At 37.9% G+C, this 17,760-nt stretch overlaps 10 protein-coding genes across 10 annotated transcripts; 5 read left to right on the forward strand and 5 right to left on the reverse strand. All coding sequences in view use genetic code 12, as the record gives it.

The window, feature by feature from the left end:
• Positions 1–90: 90 nt before the first annotated feature.
• On the forward strand, positions 91–3,201 carry CPAR2_210930 (uncharacterized protein; the record flags this gene model as incomplete). The annotated part of the gene is made up of 1 exon (XM_036810039.1): positions 91–3,201. One exon carries the CDS (start codon positions 91–93, stop codon positions 3,199–3,201), a length of 3,111 nt encoding a protein of 1,036 aa, XP_036666616.1.
• A 207-nt stretch (positions 3,202–3,408) lies between these two features.
• YTH1 (cleavage polyadenylation factor RNA-binding subunit) lies at positions 3,409–4,071 on the forward strand (the record flags this gene model as incomplete). The annotated part of the gene is made up of 1 exon (XM_036810040.1): positions 3,409–4,071. One exon carries the CDS (start codon positions 3,409–3,411, stop codon positions 4,069–4,071), a length of 663 nt encoding a protein of 220 aa, XP_036666617.1.
• A 49-nt stretch (positions 4,072–4,120) lies between these two features.
• Positions 4,121–6,736, reverse strand: COG4 (Golgi transport complex subunit; the record flags this gene model as incomplete). Its single annotated transcript, XM_036810041.1, has 1 exon — positions 4,121–6,736. One exon carries the CDS (start codon positions 6,734–6,736, stop codon positions 4,121–4,123), a length of 2,616 nt encoding a protein of 871 aa, XP_036666618.1.
• A 141-nt stretch (positions 6,737–6,877) lies between these two features.
• LAP3 (bleomycin hydrolase) lies at positions 6,878–8,383 on the reverse strand (the record flags this gene model as incomplete). The annotated part of the gene is made up of 1 exon (XM_036810042.1): positions 6,878–8,383. One exon carries the CDS (start codon positions 8,381–8,383, stop codon positions 6,878–6,880), a length of 1,506 nt encoding a protein of 501 aa, XP_036666619.1.
• Positions 8,384–9,387: 1,004 nt separating this feature from the next.
• On the reverse strand, positions 9,388–10,809 carry CPAR2_210970 (uncharacterized protein; the record flags this gene model as incomplete). The annotated part of the gene is made up of 1 exon (XM_036810043.1): positions 9,388–10,809. One exon carries the CDS (start codon positions 10,807–10,809, stop codon positions 9,388–9,390), a length of 1,422 nt encoding a protein of 473 aa, XP_036666620.1.
• Positions 10,810–11,641: 832 nt separating this feature from the next.
• On the forward strand, positions 11,642–13,498 carry CPAR2_210980 (Rpd3L histone deacetylase complex subunit; the record flags this gene model as incomplete). Its single annotated transcript, XM_036810044.1, has 1 exon — positions 11,642–13,498. The coding sequence occupies one exon, from the start codon at positions 11,642–11,644 to the stop codon at positions 13,496–13,498; it is 1,857 nt and encodes a 618-aa protein (XP_036666621.1).
• A 197-nt stretch (positions 13,499–13,695) lies between these two features.
• Positions 13,696–15,426, forward strand: CHS5 (Chs5p; the record flags this gene model as incomplete). Its single annotated transcript, XM_036810046.1, has 1 exon — positions 13,696–15,426. One exon carries the CDS (start codon positions 13,696–13,698, stop codon positions 15,424–15,426), a length of 1,731 nt encoding a protein of 576 aa, XP_036666622.1.
• Positions 15,427–15,554: 128 nt separating this feature from the next.
• On the reverse strand, positions 15,555–15,932 carry VMA7 (H(+)-transporting V1 sector ATPase subunit F; the record flags this gene model as incomplete). The annotated part of the gene is made up of 1 exon (XM_036810047.1): positions 15,555–15,932. The coding sequence occupies one exon, from the start codon at positions 15,930–15,932 to the stop codon at positions 15,555–15,557; it is 378 nt and encodes a 125-aa protein (XP_036666623.1).
• Positions 15,933–16,098: 166 nt separating this feature from the next.
• Positions 16,099–16,974, forward strand: CPAR2_211010 (uncharacterized protein; the record flags this gene model as incomplete). Its single annotated transcript, XM_036810048.1, has 1 exon — positions 16,099–16,974. The coding sequence occupies one exon, from the start codon at positions 16,099–16,101 to the stop codon at positions 16,972–16,974; it is 876 nt and encodes a 291-aa protein (XP_036666624.1).
• Positions 16,975–17,244: 270 nt separating this feature from the next.
• On the reverse strand, positions 17,245–17,472 carry CPAR2_211020 (uncharacterized protein; the record flags this gene model as incomplete). Its single annotated transcript, XM_036810049.1, has 1 exon — positions 17,245–17,472. The coding sequence occupies one exon, from the start codon at positions 17,470–17,472 to the stop codon at positions 17,245–17,247; it is 228 nt and encodes a 75-aa protein (XP_036666625.1).
• Positions 17,473–17,760: the final 288 nt, after the last annotated feature.

Genomic DNA, 17,760 nt, shown 5'->3' on the forward strand with positions numbered 1-17,760 from the left:
CATTGTTTTCTTTTTGTATGTGACGACAAAATATCGAATTTGGTGCATTTGCAATCACTCTATGCCTCTATACTTTCTCCCTACTATGAAATGAACATAGACATCATTGAACCCTCAATCAGGATACGAATACCACGTGCACGTCAAAACAACCTCAAGGCAACAGCAGTACTTCAATTGGAGAGTCATATTTATGTCGGATGCAACAACGGGGATTTGCTTGTATTCAGTATTTCGGGTCAATCAGAACCCATCAAAGAGCCAGAATATCCCACTATTAATAGTTCGGCTCCAACTTTTCAATCACTGGCAACAAGATCGGTTCGATCGTTAAAATCATATGCTGATTCGCGCAACTTATTCGCAGAGAATCATGGGTACACATTGATGGGCACATACAAAAATCTCATTGGTGACGGCACCGGAATTTCATCTATTCAATTGCTTCCCCTTGTGAGTCAGCAACCCAATACACAAAAAACAATCGTTCTAATTACTGGCGCCTCGTCGCTAAAGATTTATGAACTCGTGGGGAGTCACACCAACCTAGTTTATTCTCTTGAGGAGACAAGGCTTGCTAATCCTTTGTATGTCGATCACAACGAAAACCGCTTGTTAATCATTGGATTCAAAAAGAGGTTGCTTATTTTATCCATCACGAACAAATCCCGTAATGTTTTGCAATTCAACATAGTCAAAGAGATTTCCTTGAAAGATAGAATACGAACGATCAACAAGTACGATGAGAATCGAATATTGTTAGGAATTGAAAGAGATTATGTCTTGTTGGAGTTGAACACATTCGGGATTAGTCTGATGACGGGAGGCGGTAATCTGGAAATTTTCACACACGCAACATCATTCACCTATTTCGGTTTATCAGTGTCGGATTCTCTGGTTTGGACTTTGCTTACAGGAGGTAACTTGATTATCCTCATCAAAGATACGACTGTTGTACAGCTTGATAAAAGCAGCAATACAATTTCTACATCTCCTATCAAGTTATCAACGGTTCCATTAGCGGTGGTGTTCATCAATCCCATGTATTTGGTTGTTATTTACTCAAAGCGATTGGAGGTGATAGACATAAAAGGATCCATCATTCAAAAGTTTCTGCACCATATAATGTCGAATCAAATTTTGGCTGACTTTGATGGCTCAACGTTGGTCTTGGCATCAGGGTCAAACATCTTCCAATTGAACGTAGTTTCTTACCAACAACAGCTAACACAATACTTGAGCATCAGTGGTCGAATTCTGGGCACATCCAGACAACTCGACAATGATTTGAAACTCATTGGGACAGATAAGGCTATTCAGCTTGTGACTCTATTACCATCTGATAGTGGTGATTATTTCGATACTGTTAAATCAAAAGAACTAAAACTACGGGACTTATACAAATTAAAGGCAGTTTACTTGTTTGAAGCATATTCGAAATACCATGAATCATTGGTTGAAATCGGCTCAGAATGGTTGCTTTCGTTTCGTGACGTGCTCGCTCTATTTCCGGATTTTTTGAACGCTGAGATTCGCCTTGGAAAGAATGAAGGCAACGGAAAGGGAGCGCCTTTGCAAAACACACTGAACCCAGTCAAGCATATTACCATAGAGGATTTAGAATCAAATCCAATAACTGAATCTGAATACGAGACGGATGCTACTGCTAGAAAATCAATCAAGCCAGTAAAACGGTCTTTGAAGATGCAAAATACGCGGCGCTTTGTCAAAGCCGTAAACAACTTGATAATCTATCTAACAGAACAAAGACGGATACTATTACAATTCCAAGCCAAACGAACTATTCAATGGAAACATGTTGAGCTCGAACCGATAGACATCTACCCTCCTGTGGAGAATCAATTGAAACAAGTTTCGATAATTATTGACACATCCTTGTTCCTTTGCTATTTCTATTGTAAACCCATGTTGCTCGGTCCATTACTTCGTTTACCGAATAATCAATGTGATTCAAAAATTGTGCACCAGTGTTTGATGAGCAATGTGCATAATCATATACAGCAGAGGAATCTCAAACAACCAAACTTTATAAAGGAGTTGCTTGATTTTTATTACGGTCGTGGGTTACACAAGGAAGCGTTACAAATGATGTATAATTTAGCACATGATGAAGTTCAACCTAGTCATTCAAATGAGGATGATAATGTGTATGATGATTTCATTAGGAGTCCGCAATTGACAGTGCAGTATTTACTGAAGTTGACAAATGAGCACTTATCGCTCATATTGGAATATGCTGAATGGGTCATCGACGACGATGCACTGAATAGTAAAAGGTTGTTTATGAATGATTCATATGAATGCGAGAGTTATGATCCCGAAATGATTTATCTGTTCTTCATCAAAAGAAAATCATATTCCACCGCCGTTACATATTTGGAATGGTTATTAAACGAAAGTGATATAAAAGAAAAGTTGAAAAAAACCAAATCATTCAACGCTTTCGAAACAAAGCTTTGTTGTTTGTATTTGAAGGAAATCAAGAATGAAGTGAATAAGGATGAGTATTATAATAAGCTCTGCACGGTGTTGTCACAAAGTGAGCTTTATGACCCTTGGCCAGTGTTGAAGGATATACCAACCACCGATGATAAAATGTTGAGATTGACTGTTTTTGTTTACAAAAGACTTGAAGAGCATGAAAAAGCCATTGATGTATTGTACAGCCAATTGAACGATTTGGATGCGGCAATGAAGTATTGCTCACAGATGTATGAAAAACCCAATGGCGCCATCTTGGGTACAAATTTGTTTCATAAATTACTTGAAGATTTGCTTTTAGATCTAGAGGAAAATATTGATGATATTTCTACTTTGCTATCTCAAGAAGGGTCGAAAATGTCGGTGCACAAAGTGTTTGAACTTCTTCCCCCATCATTTCCATTAAATAAATTATCACATTTCCTTACGAGTCAGATTCAAAAAGTTGGCAACAAAGTGCATGAGTCTAGAATGTGTTCTCAATTGTACAAGGCAGGCTCGACGAATTTGAAGCACAAGGTACTCAATTTGCAAGATGAAGCTTACAAGATCAACTCTAGTAAGCAAAAGTGTTCGATATGTAATGAGAGGTTGGGTTATGGCTATTTCACTGTGTCGAGTGACGAGTCTATTGTGCACTATGGATGTGCTCAGAAGATGAAAAATGTCAAGGAAATTGATAGAGTAGCGAAAAAGTAGTATTGCATTGTGTATTGATGTAGTTCGTAGAGTCCTCTGGTGCTGCGATTTGAAGTGACTACCCTCGAATCCTGCATATAGTGCAACGAATGTCTCACATATATATTTCAATCAAGCGTTTGAATTATTAATCAAATCTTTAACACTTCTGCCTTCATCATCAAAACTAACTGCACTAACAAAGTCCAACAGACCTTACTGCCAATCATGCTCAGTCTGAACCCAATAATACATCCAAGCTACCGGAACCACCGGTTCAAATTTGAAACATTTTTACGAAACGAATACAATTTTGGTCTTGATCCCGACAGACCAGTATGCCCATTATACAACCCCCACAACCCACAATCATCATGCCCATTGGGGTCCAATTGCCCCAACAAACACGTTTCACAAATGTACTCAAACAAAGTCGTATGCAAGCATTGGCTACGTGGCTTGTGTAAGAAAGGTGATCATTGTGAATTTTTGCATGAGTACAATCTACGCAAAATGCCAGAATGCTTATTTTACTCCAAGAATGGATATTGTACTCAAGGTAGTGAATGTTTGTACCAACATATTGATCCACAACTGAAAATTCCTGAATGTATGAATTATAATGCTGGGTTTTGTGCCGAGGGTCCTAATTGTAAGAGTCGACATGTGAGGAGAACAATTTGTCCGTATTATATGGCCGGATTTTGCCCTCAAGGGCCTGAGTGTGAGCATACGCATCCTAAATTTGATTATCACAATTTGTACTTGAGGATAAAACCAGATCCAATAAGAGCAACACAGGCAGAGCTGAGTGGTGAAGAAGAGAAGGATGGCGTAATGGTATCGCAAATCGAAGGTAATGCCAGTGAATCGAATGCAATATCTGTATAGATGAAATAAATAGATTACTCAAAGAAAGTGGATTGTTTTTGCAAAAAGCCTATACTCTATAACTACGTATTTGCTCTCTTTCTTGAGGAGTCAAAATCCAGTTAATACCAGTAAAATCGTCGTCGTCGTCGTTCTCCTCTTCTTCCTCATAAGCATCCTCGCGATTCACTTGTTCGAGCATTGGTTGCTTACTTTCTTCGTATTCATCATCGTCCATGCCAACAAGCAACACCAATTGAGTCAATTTGACAAATTTTTCTCTCAATTGATAATTATCTTGACAGACTTCATTGATAACAAAACTCATATCTTTTTCCAACTTGACTGATCCCAATTCATTTATTTTGGACTTTTTTAATGCTAAATGTAATTTCCTTTCAATCAAATTGACCAAATTGACAACTATTAATCGTAATAGCTTGTGCCATACAGATTGATGCAACGTTTGCAAGTATGGGCGCGTTAGTGAAGACCAATTGGATTTAAATTTGATGAGTAGTGATGGGTCGTTAACCTGATTAGTGGAGTATAAGATGTAATTGGACTCGGAACTTTCAGGCACGAGATCACTGACCATGGTGATTAACCGTTGTCTAATTGACTGGTTGTACAAATTAATCAAACTTTCATTCAAAATCTTGTTGGTGATGGAGTTGAATGGATTTAAAAAATCTTGATCCAAGATGGCTCTAATCTTTTCGGCATCCTTACCAAAGGGGAAATTAGTTTCGATGAGCCCTGTATTAGATGGTGCTGGTGATTTGACATTATTTATAACCTTTGTAAAGTATTCTTGAGCAATACCTACCGAATTTAAATATAGGAGAAAGTTCATGAGCTTGGGACTGTTTGAAGAAGTGGTTTGTAAACTGCCAACAATTGCCCCTGAGCCACTTACAACACTGCCAAATGCGCTCGACGCCCCTTTGAAGAAGCCACTACTATTGGACGTAGTGGAAGCGGCAGTAGTAGTTACTGGGCCACCGTGTGGCTCGGGAGTGCCACTTCTCGACTTGGCTCGTGGACTAGCTAAACCTCCATCCTCACTCAACAATGATAAAGACTGATTATACTTTGGCTGATTGTCATTGAGATTCCTTATAAAGTACCCATTTATCAAATCCTGTTGTATAACTCGAAAACTCTCCGTAACAAAAGCTTTAACGGATGTTGGGAAACCAGATTGAATTACATTTCTCAAAGTATTATTCAATATCAAAGTTAAATCCTCAATCACAGATGAACAAGGTGGGTGGTCAGGTGATTTCGATTCAAGTGCTGGTCTCAAGTACGACTCCAAACTGGGTAACTCCTCAATCGTAATTGATTTTTCCAATGATCGACGAAAATAAAATTGATACATTGCCTCAAATGCAGGCAAAAGCTTTTCATTGATTTTCCTGGAGAAATTAGATTTGGTAATGATCATAGGCATGGTCAACTCGGATGAGTCTGATTGATGGAAATACTTGATGGTCACAAACTTGCAATATAAAGCCCAGCTGTGCAATATCAAGGATAACTCCAAGATCAAATCGCCAACATACCGAATGGGCACAAGATCATCCAAACCTTCGTAGTCCTCACTCACACGACCTTGCTCTACTGTATGTTCATGCAAGTCAGTGAGCCTTCTGGACAACACAGGGAATTTGTATAGTTTAATATCCTGAAACAACTTGTCCAATCGTCGTGCATCATAAAACGTGTCGGTAATAACTCCAATCTGTAAATCAACTTCACGTTGCAATTTGTTGACTACGTACGTCATTGCATCTGAGTATGTAGACGCATAGTATCGTTTGATCAAAGGGCCATGTTGAGAGAGCATCATTGACACATTTTCAAATAATTGCATCGCCACAGTGTCAAAGATACCTGGTTTCAAATCAGTTGCAGTGATGCTGTTTATCGTCTGTGTCAAGTTTTTCGACGACTCACTAATAATTTCACATATGAATTTCGCATAGCAGTTTAATCCGACTTCCTCTTGACCAATCAAGGGGAATAGTTGAAAATATTTAGTTAAGTGTTCAACATCCCTTTTCGATGCTGCTTCATTGAATTGTTTTTGGAACACAACGGTAAGTTGTTTGACCCAATTGTCAATACAAACCTCGGGTAGGTCGGGGACATTTGTTGACGGAATAACAGCTGATGCGTATTGGCCACGAATTAAATCTTGTGGTATCTTTGTTTTGATTGAGTGAATACATTGAGCAGCCAATTCCCAATTTTGTCCCTCTATGGCATAATTGATTTGGTTGATGTTGCTTTTCAACAGCTGAACGCTTTCGACATAGTGTAGTGTGTCATCAACGTTGCTTATCTCTTGGTCTAACGATTTGATTTTGTAGGTTAAGTTGTGGCCCAATTCATCGGCATTGGCTAGTACTTGAGTTAAATTCGACGCATTCTTGATTGTTGAGGAGAGTTTGCTCACTCTTAATAGATCGATATTGCTAACATCCTGTTGTAGTTTCTTCTTGTTTATTGTGACAAAGCTTTCAAGTTTGGAATCAATGGTGGATATTGCATTATCTATTTTGTCAATTATATCGTGCAAATCATTTGGTGAGGCAGAGTCGTGGAATTGATTCTTGATTTCATGTATAGCTATGGTTAGAGTATCCACGTTTAACAGAAAGTTGTTGCTATGGCTCATGTTAGTGAGCAACCCGGTGTACAGAATCGAGTGGACAAGTTGTGAAGAAAATATTAAAAAAAAAAAGATCCATTTGTTGATGGAAGCTTTTCTTACATTGAGAATAAACACGTACATCATCTAATTAAAACTAATAATACTCTAAGCTAAAGATCCCATTGGATCATAGTATGGCAAAGTGTTGAATTCCTTGCCTTTCCAAATATCATATGTCTTTTTACTAACATACTTCTTGGTAGTGACAATTTGATAAACAAATTCACTAAACCATTCGTCTGTCATCATGTACCAGCCTTTTTTACCAGTTTCGTCTCCCCAAGAATTTTCAATCTTCCACCTGACTGGTTTGTCAGTAGATGGGTCAATATGAACTGCAGTAATGACCATAGCGTGGGTCATCAAAGAACTACCTGTTTTCAATCTATTAGCCTTGGTTAACTCCAAATCAAAATCAAATGCTGTTGTGTAATCATAACCTGTATTATCCAAAACACCAGTTGTTCTATCACCAAACTTTCCAACATCACAACCGAAAAAGATTGGTTCATTATCCTTCAACATCTTGATGGCCACATTTTTGATTTCGTCAATTTCAGTATTGACATACTCAATTGGTTTGCCACCGTAAATATTGTTCAATCTGTCAACAGTGTACAATTTATCATAATCATTCCTTGGATCATGAATCAAGGAGAAATGCTCTGCAGCATCATACTTAACGTGGCTCTTGTAGAAGTCCAATGCATTTGTTTTGAAATGCTTGTATTTGCCATCCTTGTCCAAAAATTCCCATACAAATTCATCAGTGGGTTTAGGTGGGGACCCAATCGTTAAGGACAAGGTCTTGTAAATAGTCTTCATTGCTCTCAACTTGAATTGACGAAGCACATTGTCAGAAGCCTTTGATGCTTTCAATTCTCTAATTTTCAAAGCAAATTCTCTGAGCTTTTCAGTAACAATGTAGTTCAACTTTGAAGAGCTGGTGGATTGACTGTTATCGGGAAACACTTCATTAGGAACCAAACCATATTTGTTAACCAAATTAACAATCATATCCCATTGACCACCATCTCCAACTGGATCGTGCAACAAGAACTGAATCAATCTTGAATCTAATTCTTCATCAACAGTGTCTTCGATATTTTCCAAAAAAAAATTGGCTTTTTCCAACTTGTCATAAAAATATAAGTAACTCTGTGAAAGTTGAAACTCGTCATCTTTCAAGTTATAATTTTTGATAACATGAGTTCTAAACACATTTGAAGATGCAAAAATCCAACATCTACCTGATGATTTTTGATTATTAGCAAAAGAAGGCGAACCAATGGTATCAACAGTGACATTAAACAAGTATCTCTCTTTCAACCTCGTTTTTGAGTCAGAATTGGCAATAACCTTATCAACGGTAGTGTTTGCCAATGCATTTTGAGTTAAGATGTTTTTGGCCAGAGCTTGGAAATCGCTTTCCCATGATTCCAAAGTGGTTTTGGAAATGGGGTTAAGTTCACCTTTATCAGTTTCCAAATCAATTTGTTCAAGACCTTTGAAGACAGCAGCAAATTTATCTACTTCTTCGTCAAATGGTTCAGTGGTGATTTTGGGGTCACTTGAGGTATTACTATTATTATCAGCAGTTGTTGATGTCATATTTTGTGATTTATCTCCAAGCAACAGAATCTTCAAGTAAGACATTTAAATTCAGTAGAAGATTAGAAAAAAAGTGGGGAAGTGTATCTTGTGGGGGTAGTGATGAAGAAGATGTATTGGATAAGATGTGGTTGATTTTACTTCAGGAGTGATATATTGTAGTCTATTTATAGTGGAATGAACACTCTATTATCATTGTAGTGGTTATCAACACTAAAAACACGCAACAAAAGAACACACACAACATCATACACAAAGTCAATATTTTTAATGCCACACAATCAACATACAAAGCACACACCCCATACACACTGTTTCTACTAATCACCAGCTAATCGATACTATGGACTATAAGATGGCAAATGACACACCACCACTAAGTTTTACGCTCGCATCCACCCAAGCTAATGTTCGCCTCTGCCTTTGCTTTCAGGCCAGTTGTTCAATAAGGGGTACCAAGGGGGTTGTTGACAGAAGAAATTGACTCTGTTATTTTGTACGCGGAATTATATCCCAATGCGGTAATGCTTTACTGCATTTTTTCCTTGACTCCTCCCGCACTACCATTGGCCCTGTTGCAATATGCCACACGAATGGATGGCACGAATGGAAAGAGAATAATGTAACCATAAATCTACCATCATGTTTTCGACTCAAATGTTTTGGGTTTACACAGCCTAGTCAAAATGGGTAGACAGTATCTATAGGCATAACTGAAACATCTTTTATACTAGCCCGAGAACAGCGACGTACACTTTCAACCTCAAACTAAAGCTTCCAGTTGATGTACATGTAGCAACGTGTACAACGATCTTGTCATTATGTACTATAAACTTCACATTGAGTATCTTCACAATCTAGTGTGTCTTTTTTTACCAGTGAGCAATTCATTTAGTTTTGTTGCAAAATTCGAGTACAACAAAAAGAATAAAACACTATGCATTCTCACTACTTCTACAAAATTTATCAGTACACAATATCTTCATACTATTATGTTCACCTCTTCACCTCTTCACTTCCTTTTTCATCGCTTCTCTCTCGTTCTTAAACTTGGTTGATCTATCTCTAATTCTTGGCTTCTTCACCTTCCCGCTCTTTAACCCTTTAATACCAGCAATTTTTTGCCCTTTCGTCGCTCTTTCACCTTCAATAATCACTTTCTTTGGTTTTCCAACCCTTGACCTATCAGCTTTACCTAATATGGTTTGCGCTCTACCCAATTTCGTTCTTTGAGTATCGGTTAAACCTTGCTGCTGCTCACGTGATTTATTTGAAGCATAAGCTTTCTTCGCATTTTCAATATGATTGGGTGACATTAATGATGGTTTAACGTTTGCTTTGGCTCTTGATATCCTCAATTTACGTGCCTTTTTGTTACCTGAAGTAACATCCATTGGCTTATCATTCAACATTAATGCCCTGTTGACAGTCAATGTGTCATTGAATTGAACCAATGCAAAACCTTTACCCATGTTGGTTTTCGAATCACGTATGATCCTCACCGATTCAACATCATTGTCTAATTTATTATTGAAATAATTCCACAAACTTTCTTCTTTTTCTTCAAAATCCAAATTACCAACAAATATAGTTCTTTTATTGTCTTTAGGAGCCGGATGGGCCACATGATCAACTCGAAGATGATGGTTCTCAAATACTATGGCATTCAACTTCTTTGCTGCCAATGATGACAGTTTTTCAACAAATACGACATAAGCATTAACAGAATCTCTTGAATTGTGTAAACTTTTTTTAGCAAATGAAACTTTTCTTGGTAAGTTTTCATCAAAGGATATTGATCTAAATCTAATGGAGTCAATTTTGCCAAATTGTTTGAAAAGCTTTTTGAAGTTTTTGGCAACAGTCTTTGACGTTATAACATCACTAGGGACATTTCCCACAAAGGCTGTTCTTTCTGCTTTTTCCAATTCCGCTTCTTTGAAATCTATTGTTTGCGCTGATTTTGTCTTTTTAGTTTCTTTCTCGACAGATGAGCTATCTTTATTTGCTAATTGTTCTATTTTAGAGTCATCATCAACATCTCCTTCTTCTTCATCTTTTTCGTCAGCCCGCATCACTTTTTCAAAATACTTGGCTTCTAAATTGTCATTCTCATCCTTCTTCTTAGCCTTTTTGATAACTTTTTCTTCTTCAATTTCTTCGTCCTCATTGCTCTCTTCCTCCCCACTTCCCTCACTTCCCTCACTTTCCTCACTTACTCGGGATTCAGCATCTTCTTCACTTGCATCCCCTTCTTGTTCTGCTTGTTTACGCTTCTTTGATTTGGGAATTTCAATGACTGTTCTCTTTTTATCTATTAGTTGGTTTTTTGAAATTGGCCCATCTGCAGAGTTTTTGAACAATTCGCTCACAGACTGGTCATATTTTTCAGTTGATTTACCAAATAGCGAAGAAAACCCAGTCATGGCAAATTTATTTTGAAGCTGTTGGTTGCAAATATTCAAAGAGGGACCTTTAATGAGATGAGATGTATTGAATAGGAAGAAAAAAAAAATAAAAACCGATATTATCAAAAAATGAAATAGATGGATACATCTCAAAAGGGTAATTTTTGTTTTCAATCTTGGTACGATGGTGCGGCTTGTCATAGTGCAAATACGGAAAAAAAAATATTGCGATCAACCTTTTCCAAAACGAAAAAGACTTTACTTGTCTTAAGTCGGAGTTAAGTATCGAAGTATTTGGAGTAGTCTTATATGGCGAAGCTTTGGTCACCAGATATACATCAAAGCAGTGGACGATTTATTAGTTGCTTTGAGATATATATCAATCTAATCCTGCATATAAGTAAAGAGAGCCTCATTTTTCCTTTTCCCTCTTACAAAAAAAAAAAACAAGAACCATACAACATTTAGTCCAAACTAAAGTCAAAGATTCTACAAAATTTTTATAAAAAGAGTATACTCGAAACATACAACTTTCCATATCAATCACACGGTGTCTAGTAGTTACGGATTTAAAAATTACCTACTTAGTCAAAGTATAGTAACAACACCAACAACAACTACTACACATCAATCTTTCCTTTTTTAGGACTAGTTCTACACAACTTATTTCAAAGCTCAAGCCCACACACTAAGCCCGCAGGGTTACTTTCAAGATTCAACTGACGAGCAAGTGACAAAGACGTTTGAAAACCACCTTACATTTCGAAAGCAGGAGAATTCACGAACTCTTTCTCGAAAATCTCATTGACAAATTTAGACTACATTAACCGTTCACTTGTTCAATACAAAAATGGAGCAAGTGGAAGTACAGCAATCGGTCTCTGACAACAAAAAGGGTGTACAGGAGACACCAGGGCTGGCGTCAACTGACAAATTAGCGACAGTAACAAACACCATACCAGAGCAAGAGGACCAGCACGACGCCTTGATCGATGAAAATACTCGCTTGACGATAAGCAAAGAATCACCACTTTCCGAAGTGGCAACTTCTCCACTTCCATTCGATTTGAGCCTACCAGAGTCAGATTTGGACTTAAACTCTGCATTCTTGAGTAACAAGAATGGAGTGAAAAAGTCTACAGAAACTCCTAGTGCTGATGAGCACGATTCACATCGAGAAAATGATATCAGCAAGATCAAACAGGGGTTTATGAAAGAATCAAAAGATAAACATACATTGGTTGGTAACGGAGACTCGCAACTGGATGTAATTACACGTCAAAGGAAAGATAGTTATGAAAGCTCTGAATTAAGCGACTTAGGAGATGATGAATCAGAGGCCGAAACTGACAAAATGGACTTTTTAGATGAGAGAGATGGAGAGAACCTACTGAAATCAACTGACTTGCAAACATTATCAGAGTTGACAGAATTGGCCAGATTAGAGGAGATTGATGGCGATTCAGATGATGAATTCCTTGACCACCATCCATCTAAAACTTTGTATAGTGAAAGCTTTCCTAATGCTGAAGTCATAGAAGGTAATAGCGATGTGATTACGCGTAAGCGAACAGCTACGGCTGAACCTGAAGAATCTGAATCGCATGGGGACAAGAAACTCAAGACGGAACCAGTGACTGAACATGGGCTCAGTAAAGATGACGCCACTAGTGAAGAGAAAACTGATGATACAGCTAACAATCGAAACGGTGCAATTGATGGCGGTCATGAAAAGGAGCCTGAAGTGGATAATGATGAAATTGAACATGGTTCCACAAAGATAAGTCCCGATGATGAAGATAATGAAGCTGAGGCAGAAGACGAAGGGGATGAGGAGGATGAGGAAGTCGAGAATGAAGAAGGTGTAAAATGGGACTCCAAATCGCAACAAAAAGGAAAAATTGAGCGGGCTGCTGAAACTGAAGAGGAGATAGTCCAAGAACTTGTTGAGAAAAGCGTCGAAGAAACTGTTGCGGAAGAAAATGACACTGACATCAACGAACAACGAGAGCTAGCTGTGAAGGGACTAATAGCTATTGAGAAGTGTTTTGCAGAAGTGCGTGACAAGCTATATGACGACAAACTAGCCTTATTAGAGAAGGAGCTACAACTTTGTTTAGATGGATCCCATCCTGAGTTGTCCAAGATTTATCAAAAGATTAATGGGTTCTACCAGGATAGTTTAAACTTAGCCAATGCCAGCTTGGCATATAGATTAAAATGTGTCGATAAAGAAACCATGGCAACTCGTACATCAATTCACCAAAATTATCTTAGAAATATAATGGACACCAAGAATGCAATGATTACAGAAACGACGTCAATGTGGTACAAGATCAATAAGGAGAGAAATCAATTAGACCAAATAGTACCAGATTTTAACTATTCAGCAATACCGCTGTCGATTCTGGCGCAAGGTGAAGTGACAGTATCTAATTCTAGCAATGTTGCCGATATGATGGGAACAGCTGCACCAAAGATGAAAAAAGCCATCAAACAAAATGCTATTATCGAATTGGTACAACAGCGAAATAATTTGAATGAACAATTGGGAATTTTGAACGGCTTAGTTACATTTCATGGGTTCCCCTCTGCAGTTACGTCATCAATCAGTCAAGACGAGGTAGCGACTCAGGAATTGCTTTTGAGGAAAGCAAGCGAGGACGAGATCAATGAGGATTTAAGAGCCATGGGGATAAGGACATAGATTTTTTGGTTTATATGTTCTTTTCTTTTTAACTTGTAACATTATTTAGTATACTTGATAACTCTCATGGCTGTGTAAGAGTGCTACCGACCAGTTATGTCTCGTTGACAAAAAAAAAAAATCGTGGAGCTGGAACATCCACTTGTATTGACGTCACTTGATTGTAGCAGGTAAAAAACTTTGCAAGAGCAACTAATATGGTAGAGGTGTCACTTACAGTGGGTAAATTGGATGCTTCTTTGGCACTTTTACTTACAAAAGATCACCATTTGATTGAGTTCCCAACAATCTTGTTACCAAATGGAGTTAGGGCCGGATCAATTGTCAAGTTGAAATGTGAACAAGACCATGATAGTGAAAAAGAAGAAGATGCAAAATTTCATAATATTCAAGATGAAATCTATCAAAGTTTTGCTACCCATCCACCAAAAGCTCCAGTTTTACAAATTAAAAACACAACCCAAACTTCATGTGTTTTGGAATGGGATGCATTGGATTTAGGAACTTCCAACTTGAAAAATTTAATATTGTTCAAGGACGGTAAGAAATTAGGTTCAATTCCACAACCAATGAATAATAAGACGTCGAAGCTTTCGGGTTTACCCGTTGACAAGAGTTTCAAATTTCAATTGAGATTAGACACCACTGCTGGTATCTTTTGGAGTAATGAAGTTGAAGTCAATACTCACAAAATGACTGATTTGTCTGGTATAACCGTATGTCTCGGTGATTTTAGTCCTAATGATCCATTTACTGAAGAGGATATTGAGGATACTTTGGTAAAGATTGGTGCTAAACATCCAGCACAACATCAAGTTAAAGTTGACACAACTCATTTCTTGTGTACCAGAGAGAATAAGCAAAACTCAGAATATGTGAAAGCGAATGAAATGAATATTCCGATAATTAGACCAGAATGGATCAAAGCTTGTGAACGTGAGAGAAGAATTGTTGGTGTTCGTGATTTTTACATCAAAGATTGTGTTTTGCCTGACTTGTTTGCCAAGAACTATTGGGGAGATATCCACCATGGGTCGAAGAACAATGTATCAAGTGAAGCCCACAAGACACAGTCGGGTGCAACAGATGATTCAACATCCACAGCTCCTGCTACTGTTTCCCCAGAGGCGACTTTGCATGACAATCTTCAACCCACCGAGGCTAGCAACTCAGACTTGCCACCACTACCAGATAAAGAGGAAAAGGAGGAAAGTCTGGATACTGTAAGGGTTGCTGGACAGGCGTCCACAACTGAAGAAGACACTGAACCACTTGAAAAACAAGAGACCAATTCAACAAAGCTTGAAGTGGAGGATACGGAGATTTCAACTGCTGTTCCCAACTCTGCGCAAGAAATAAATGAAACTCTTGAACATGCCAACGAAGGGGGCAACTCCAGCAAAGGTGGTTCTGATCCCAATGACATACAAGTGACCGATACAGCTTCATCCGAGGCTTTGAAAGAGGGCATTGATGATGCTTTTGATGCATTATCAGTAAATGACGACAACATGGTTGAAGTCGAGACAAAAGTGTCTGATCATCCTGTTGAAGTTGACAATTCCGGCTCGTCTGAGCAACCAGCAGAACCTCGCACAAACGATGAAACTACTGAAGCTGAAAAGTTGAAGAAGGATGAAGAAAAGAAAGAAAATGAGGAAGAAAAGAAGGAAGGTGAGGCTGAGAATGCTATCAAAGAGGAAAAGTTTGAACAAAAGGAAGAAAAACAGGAATTGAAAAATGAGAGAGAACACGCGAAGAAGGAAGCTGACGAAGAAAGAGAAAATGAAAGAGATGAAAAGAAGGATGAGGAGCAGGTTGATGATGCGAACGAAGAAGCTAACGACGATTCATCTTCGAAGGAGAATTCACCGGCTCCAACCGGTAACGGAGGAAAGAAGAAAAAGAAAAAGAATAAGAAAAAGTAGGGTATAGAGGAAACGATGGGTTGCCTACCCCTAGATCTGTGTAGAGCCCCAAATGTGCTATTATTATAATAAAAACTAAATCTATGTCGCAATCGTCAGCAATCTAATGATAACGCCACTTTTTTTTTCTATTCCCCGAACAACCTTCTAACTCTCTTCAATATAGAGTCCTTTTCTGGATCATATGGATGGTCTTTAGAAGGTATTTCCAAAATTGCTGGGAAAGCATTTGTATAACTATCAACTTTATATCTTATTAAATCGGCCAAATGTTGATTTATCAATAAAATGGCAATATCATCACGTTCCTTTGTGAAATTTTCAAATGCTTCATCGATGTCTTCCACTGAGGTTTTTCCAGGTATAACTGTAAGAAAATTGGTTTCTTTACCAGGCTCGTTGGACACTTGACCAATTCCAGCGAGTAGTAATCCTGTTACTGTATCTTCGTCGGCAATTGTAGCGATCAATTTACGCTTTGACATTGCCTCGCTTCCTGAACTCATTTTCAATTGATTTGTGTATTCGAATACCGAGGAATTCTAGTTATCGTTGGTGAACATAGGTACGGGAAATCTATTTTTTTTTTGGGAGGAATGATAAATAGTTGATAAAAGTTGAACATAATATTTTTTTCTTTTTCGTTAATCAACAAGCCTAATTCAACTACTGATGATACGACCAACCTTGCGTCCCTTCCACCGTCCTATACACATATTTCCAACTTTCCCGAAGCCGAGCTTTGCACCTATTCGGTTTGCTGGCCACTCCAAGTGGGCGAACATCAGACATGATAAAGCCAAGAATGATGCTAAAAAATCCAAAGAAGCAACATTAATTGCAACCAAAATTGAAAGCTGTGTACGAATAGGAGGCAAAGAAGCCAATGCGAGCTTGGATCAATTGTTGGAAAAGGCTAAAAAACTCAATGTGTCAAAACAAGTTGTTTCAAATGCAATCAAAAGGGGAGCAGGTGAGTTAAATGATGGCTCAGCAAATCAGGCTGAAGTAACTTATGAATTTATGGGACCCGGTGGTGTTGCAGTTATTGTGTCTGCAATTACTGATAATAAAGCACGTACAGTTATGAGAGTCAAGTCGGCAATGGCATATTTCCAAGCGTCATTAAGTCCTTGTAATTTCATGTTTGAAAAAAAGGGGGAGATACTCATTGAACCCAAAACCGAAGCCAATGAGACTTTTGATGATGTGTTTGAAGTTGCTTTAGATTTGGGCGCCGAGGATTTCGAAGAGGTTGAGTTTCCTGATGAATTCATTCCAGATAAAAAGTACAAGTTTTATCGTATCGTTTGTGATCCGTTGGAGATTCATCGAATTGGTAATGAGCTTAGTGCAAAGGGTTACAAGCTACATGAAAGTGCAGTGAGGTATCTTGCAAATAAGGATGGAGAAGTGCTGTTCCCGGAAGAGTACTCAAAGGGATTTTATAGAGCCATTGACAACTTAGATCAAACTCCAGAAGTGTTGGACTATTACACCAACATTGAAAACGAACATGAGAGCAGGATAATGTCGTCAATAAATTGACAAAGACTTATCTGTTGAGGCAAAAGATTTGTATATAGTAAATCGAACATTGTTTTATATTTCCAAATACAACCAACGGTTTAATTTTCCTATAAAATGTAACAATTGACTAGATAAATAACAAATAATCAGCGGAGCGCCATCCATTGAAGAAAGGATAGCATCCTACAGCTGTGGATGTTGCAAAATAAATTTCGGTCATGACAAAATGTTTTCTTTTTTTGAACGTTATAAATGTATAGCAAGATGACAGCTAGACACCAAATTTGTCTACTTCTCTTCATCCGCTGCCTTGTCCAAGACCTTGTTCAATTCCGACAACTCAGCATTCTTCCATAATCTCAATTCTTTATCATGAGCGAAATGTCTGTATGTGAAAAAAGTAGCTGAACAAATTGCAATTCCAACAGCAGCAAACAATGGAGTCATCTCTACTGGGTATTGGAATTTTGGCTTGACATTCTTGGCTTGGGCTAATAAAACTCTTGATGGAATCATAATTGCAATGGGGGTTAATGAATGGGGGCTCGAATAAATTTGATATAGAATGGCTTTTGATACTCAAAAAGGATCACTCATTAAGAGGAACAAGTATTTTTTTTTTTTCCCTTTTCCAATGCGTTCTCTCTTTCTCTCTCTTTGTTTTGAAATAAATTTGGTTGGTTGAAAAAAGCATTGTATGCAGGATAAACCATACGATTTATATATAACACCAGCTTTTTATGTATACACCCAAATTAGTGCAACATAAGGTTTACTGTGTCCGGCTATTTTTGAGTATTCCTC

This window comes from Candida parapsilosis, contig 005809, assembly GCF_000182765.1.
Source record: "Candida parapsilosis strain CDC317 annotated contig 005809".
Classification (NCBI taxonomy): Eukaryota; Fungi; Ascomycota; class Pichiomycetes; order Serinales; family Debaryomycetaceae; genus Lodderomyces; species Lodderomyces parapsilosis.